The 6,508-nt window shown below is 40.2% G+C and overlaps 1 protein-coding gene across 1 annotated transcript; it reads right to left on the bottom strand.

The window, feature by feature from the left end:
* Positions 1–2,120: 2,120 nt before the first annotated feature.
* On the bottom strand, positions 2,121–4,101 carry LOC133131406 (cortexin-2-like). The gene has a single exon (XM_061246765.1). It carries the CDS (start codon positions 4,099–4,101, stop codon positions 3,856–3,858), a length of 246 nt encoding a protein of 81 aa, XP_061102749.1. The 3' UTR covers positions 2,121–3,855.
* Between the last annotated feature and the right edge of the window lie 2,407 nt (positions 4,102–6,508).

The following is a 6,508-nucleotide window of genomic DNA, read 5'->3' as shown; positions in this document are numbered from 1 at the left end:
TTTACATGCAGTATCATGATATAATCGTGACTGTCGTGAAATTGATCATTAACACTTAGCACCGATGAGCAGTATATGATTAATGCTACATTAATGGGAATTAGTTTAAAATTTAGTTGCAATGTTGATTATAACGTCTTAAGTATATTATTATGTCACGGTCAAGGTCAGGTATTCGTTAACAGACTTGAGTTGTTGTTAGTCTTGACCGGCATCGCTGTTTTAATGACCGACTGAGACAGTTATAATAACTGCTTTTTCAATTTTAACAATTATAGAAGAACAGAAACTCGATTTTAATAATCTGATAGGCTATATTGGTGTGGATATTGGGATTTTTATTTTACGGTTTTTGTTTTTTTTAGCAAAGCCCAGTGTGGATATGTATTTGAGTAGTAAAGATGAATCCATACAGCTTAGTCATTTTGTTTGAAAGGGACCCATTAAAAACAATGAAGTGGACCACTCCTATGACCTGCCTGTGTCAGGTGTTTGTGAAAGTTAATATGAGTCCACAATTAATGGGAACATGCCGAAGGCACTTCTTTATAAGGCACATGACCCCAGAAGTCATTATTTGAATACTTATGTATGCATAATAAATTACTTTCATACACCATGTGGATCTCAGAACAAAGAAGTCAGTAACCTGACCTTGAAACAATATCAGGCAGTTTTAGCGTGACTGATATGACTTATTAGTCATAAGCATCAAGTAGAGTTATACGTTATATATTTCCCAGTTTAAAAAATATGAAATAAAATATTGAATCACAATTCTGTTGGCTTGCCTTTAAAACACATTATAATTTCATTATGACATTGCTTTGTCCTTTGAAAATATCAGTGTGCAGTTTTTCATTATTGAGATGGATTTGCTGAAGCCATAAAATACATGATCCAGGACTGCACACGGCTGTCTAGAAGACACTGATTTAACATAATGTCAACAATATTAATGTTCGTATAATAGCAGCAAGCACACATCCATTTAGTGCAGGTGCTCGGTAAAAAAGAAAGGAAGACCTGACGAAGACCAAACTGGATGAAACATTGTCAGTCTAGCTCACTTCAATAAATATCATCAGGGAGCATTAATAGCAGCGTGCGGGTATAATTTCCTTACTTAACAATATTAATGTTGACAGCTTTTTCTGCCTAAAGATCATAGATCCTACCACCCTTACGATTTAATACTGTTCGGCTCCAGTCTTGCAGTATTACAACCTGGACATTGACGTACAGGATATGGGACCGAGGACACCAAGGGGTGAAGTCTGATGAAGTGTAATAACAGAAATAGTTGATAGTGGTTGACATTGCAGTCCATAGTTCAGTGTTGGTTGTTTGTGCAAGATTACTCTCAATTCACATAATAGTTTTTTTTCACCTCCTCAAAGATTTGTGGCAGAGTAATTTATTTACTGCAAGACACTGAAACATCATCAATTTCTTAGTTCAGTCTCTTTTAATAAACGCCGTGCTCCTGATGATTTCAGCATGTCGGGGAGGCATTTCAATCTGCACCTTGAGACAATCAGCTGAGCCAGCCGGCTGCCCAGCCAGTGTGACTGACAGGGTTGAGCCGAAAGCTCTACAAGCCCTTCATCAGCCCGTCTGCCAGGCCCTGCTCTGTCCACGACTGAGGTGTCACTGCCTCTCCTGCACAGAAGAAAAAGATTGTCGCAGGAGGTGAGAAAAAACTAAGTACAGCGCTTAATATTCTCCTCAGGGTGAACTTTGCTCATATAGATTGCCACAGGTTGCTGCTGTCATCCGGGAGAAAATTAAAATGTCCAGTACCCCTTCGGAGACAGTAGGGGCCTCAGAAATAATGAAATATGCTACATTTCTCTCTGTGAGGCTGTGTCATTGTTTTTGAAAAGAAAATTCTGTTTCCTTCTGAGCTTAGGAGGTGTGGACTTTGTAGACCTAAAGCAAACTAAATTCCCAAGGGCTCACAGTGTCTGTGGGTTTTTGTGGTTTCCTTGAGAATAAGCCAACCATTGACTTACATTGACACCCCAAAATCCAGCAGAAACTACAGCCCTCCAGGACTGGAGTTTGACCCCTGTGACCTAAAGAATGAAGCACAGTTTATTTTAAAGGTGGTCCATTTTTATTCAACAAGGTGCATACAACTCCAGGGTACTGACATGTCACTTCCCCCGACCCCACAGCAACAGGAGGGGAGAGTGTCAGTCAATCACACACCACACATGCACAGCACACGCCACCTCATGGGGAATTGTAGCATCTCTAAATGAAGGCACATTAACCCATTTGGGTTACAATAAGGCAAATTCACAGCACTAGGAACACTTGAAATGAGCTCTACTGTATATATTCCTTCTCAGAAACCACCCAACCCCTCATCATCCGCAGGAACTGGAAGAAGATATAGCAGGTACTCTTGCTTTATCTGCTTACCCTGATGACGTTCACATTGCCAGAAGGTCTTTAGTTCTATCACAAAATATGTGTATTGATATGACAGAGCACCTTGCTTTCAGATTTTTAAAATGTGTCCCTTGTTTTTTTATTTGTAATATTTTGGAATTTTACATTATTTAATCCCTTCTTTACATTTATTCATAACAATTTAATCACCTCCCTCAATGTCTTCTGTCAAATTCAGGAGGCAGCCAGCCACTGACTCTATTTATTGTGGAATTCACTAGCTGAACTGCAGTTATTGCACTAAAGCAGTGATCACCATCCCTGTTCCTGGAGATCTACCATTGGGTAGGTTTTCATTGCAACCCAATCCAATTTGGCATGCACACCTGACTACTAATTTACAGCTCAACAGGATGGCTAGAAATTGAATGAGGTGTGCTTTGTTAGGGTTGGAGTGAACACCTGCTGAACGGTAGATCTCCAGGAACAGGGATGGTTACCCTTGCATGAAGTTGCACAGCTGATGCAGTGAGACTGAAAGAGCTCAGTTGAATAGAGTAGTTGCTATCGCACAATGAGGTGCATAATAACCCTTCTGTTTGAAACCATCCTCCCTGTATGAAAGCCAGTGTTTTAGTTGGCGATGCATTAACGCACACTCTCACAAATAAAGGTACAAAAACTGCCTAAAATGGTACAAATACTGTATTTGCTTGGAAAATTTACTTATTTGTACCCAAAGAGAACATTTTTGTACTGTCAGGGTACATTTGGGGAATTTGATCCTTGAAGAAGAAAAATGTACCTCCACTGTCACTTCATTTCTGAGAGTGCAGACATGAAAACATCAGACAGACATGAAATTTACCTTGAGATATAGCCACCATTTCCCCAAAAGTCTATTCTGGGCGGGATGAAAAAAACAGTCACAGAAATCTGCACTTTACACGGCTGTGCGACAGCATTTTCTTTTCAAGCCATTAGTGTTCACATACATCTACACACATCTGAGACATAATATTTTCGCAGCATTGGAAAACTGTCATTTTCATCAATAAAATACATTACGACCACTTGTACACAAATTGCCATTACATTGACTGTTGAGGCTTGCCATAACCATCCATCTGTATGGGTCCAACCAGTAACATGTGACCATCAATTAATTCACTAAATAACTATATCATTCATTAATAAAGACAGCGACCCTGTGTTCTTGTGTAAGACTGTCCAGCTTTACATGACTACCATAGAGTTAGAGTAGTACAGACCCTGTTTCCCATCTAATGACTCCCATTTTCCCTGAGACATCTCTTTCCCTGGTCTCCACAGTGCACAGTCAGTTCTAACAGTGAACACGCAGTACCCATTGACAAACAGCTGCTAGCTCACAGACCACAAAACATAAAATATCCCCTGTCTTTTTTTTTTTTGGAGGAGCACAAAAGGCATTTGTCAGGCGAGGGCATACTCGAAGGTCCCTTTCTCTAGCCCCTCCACGCCATCGGCCCAAGTCGATGAAGGCATACTGCTGTAAGGGTCCAGCAAAATCTTGAAACATCGTATAATCAGGAGTGCCAAGAACACCAACAGCATCCCGACAAATGCAAAGGCTGTTTTCTGCTCCAGAGTTAGCGAGTAAGCCATGATTTCATTCCCGTTCATAGCGGCTAGCGAGTGGTTAAAGTGTATGTTACACATACTGAGCATAGCTCTTCTTCATCTTGCTTGCAATAATGTCTGGCTTGAGTGACGCTTCAGATTACCTTAAAAGGAATTTAAGAGGGAAATATGATATACATTAACAGGCGTGACTGTTAACTACAAATATACATCCTGTTATTGTCTGGCCAGTCTACTAGTTTTCTCCCATTTACATAATGAAATAGTAATGGATGTACTATACATGCTTTTTCAATGACAAAACAATAAAAGGTATAAAAAAACACTTTTATATTCAGTAATTTCATTCACAAATCCATTCCTATTTCAGAAAGCATTTCCTATCCTGCAAGGCTGGAACAGATATAGTACATGTTTTACAAATATGAATAATGAGTCAATTTTTCAAAAGAAGTTTCATACAATTAAAAAAAGAATTCAGATATAACTGAAAATGGACTCTGCAACAGCACACACCTTATATTCAATATGCATTGAGACAATCATGCTCTTTGTGACAAAAATAAGAATTCTGATTCATTGAAGGCTTGCAATACATCTAAACTGGTGCACCCATGGTTAAGGTTGCAGTTATATGCCGTTACATAACAGTAGCCAACAAGGAAATCAAAATATGAAATTTCATATTCATTGCATTTCACCCAAATTGCAATACGCAAAACCAACAAAACAACAAGAGAAAAAAATCTTACCTGTTGCTCTCAAGCAATATAACCAGATATTTGCTTTCCAGCAACAAGAATGTGAAGCATGAACAAGGCACATACAAATGCTCAAACCTGATGATAAAAAAATATTATGTGTGATGAATGTATTAATCTTCCCTGTAAGCATCTCAACTGCCACTGAAGGCAAGCCCCTGCCTGGGGCTGTGCTGTGTTCTGTCTGAGCTGTGTAGCCAGTGTTTAGTAAAGACATGACAGACAGACAGAGATAAATGCCGTGTTTACAGAGAAGACACTCTGATGTTTTGAGCGGGAGAGAAGCAGGCAGCTCACCTTCGTTTTGGTCGTGTTTTCACAGACCTGTTGCTAGCAGTTCGATAGTAGTGCTCCCATCTCTTCTCAGCAGCAAAAGGCTTAGGAATTTTATACAGATGCTCTCCGTGACCATTTCATTAGTTACAGAAGACCAGCCGGCACGACAATAGGTGCTGCTGCTTTTGACTTGCCCCCACTGAGCTTCAATGATTTTCAAAAGACATAAAAAGGGATGGTTTTCTTGCTGTAATGAGAGCACGGCTGACCGGTTACGGCTGCATCGACTTCAGACATCCCAGCCGCTGAATCTGACTGAGGGCTGCGCTGTCTCTCTCAGGCTGCTTCGTCTTCCTCGTCATTCAGCCATTCCGCCTGCTCCTCCGAAAGGCATGCACGCCCAGCCTGGCAACCACTTGTTAGTCTCAAGCAGCCAGTTTGTTTTTAGCCGCTGAAAACGGCTGCACACCAGAGCAGACTGATCAACTGAGAGATAGAGGAAAGGCCCCTTTCTTCTCTGCTTGTTTTCAAAATGAAACCCCTTCAAATTATCAGTGGGATGTGGATGTATGAACTTGCCAGGCATTTACCTCCTTTTCCTGTCCTCTTATCTGTTATTACCGCCACACCAAGTGGGATATCTATGCACTCAACCTAATATGAATCACAATCTGTGTTTTAATTGATCCAGGTTGCTTTTTTGAAAATGTAATTAAAATATTGGCTTAAAGCAGCTTGTTAGCTGATACTGTAGCTCTTCACAGTCCACATAAATTACTGTCTGCCTCTGAACAGAGTTTTTTAATGTATTATTTCATAAAATATGCAGCATATACAGTCAGGTCCATAAATATTGGGACATTGACACAATTCTCCTCTTTTTGGCTCTATACACCACCACAATGGATTTGAAATGAAACGAACATCCAAATAAGGTGAACAGTGTAGGAATTACAACAGTTTGTATATGTGCCTCCCACTTTTTAAGGGACCAAAAGTAAAGCTGTTCCATGGCCAGGGGTGTGTTATTCCCTCATTATCTCATTTACAAGGAGCAGATAAAAGGTCTAGAGTTCATTTCAAGTGTGCTATTTGCATTTGGAATCTGTTGCTATCAACTCTCAATATGATATCCAAAGAGCTGTCACTATCAGTGAAGCAAGCCATCATTAGGCTGAAAAATCAAAACAAACCCATCAGAGAGATAGCAAAAACATTAGGTGTGGCCAAATCAACTGTTTGGAACATTCTTAAAAAGAAAGAACGCACCGGTGAGCTCAGCAACACCAAAAGACCCGTAAGACCACGGAAAACAACTGTGGTGGATGACAGAAGAATTCTTTCCCTGGTGAAGAAAAACCCCTTCACAACAGTTGGCCAGATCAAGAACACTCTCCAGGAGGTAGGTGTATGTGTGTCAAAGTCAACAATCAAGAGAAGACTTCACC

Source organism: Conger conger, chromosome 6 (assembly GCF_963514075.1).
Source record: "Conger conger chromosome 6, fConCon1.1, whole genome shotgun sequence".
NCBI classification, from domain to species: domain Eukaryota; kingdom Metazoa; phylum Chordata; class Actinopteri; order Anguilliformes; family Congridae; genus Conger; species Conger conger.
Note: the sequence above shows the minus strand (reverse complement) of the source record. Positions and strands in the feature narration are given on the sequence as shown.

Excerpts from the sequence above, each read along its gene's own strand:
- LOC133131406 (XM_061246765.1), bottom strand. The coding sequence starts at position 4,101 with ATGTGTAACATACACTTTAACCACTCGCTAGCCGCTATGAACGGGAAT.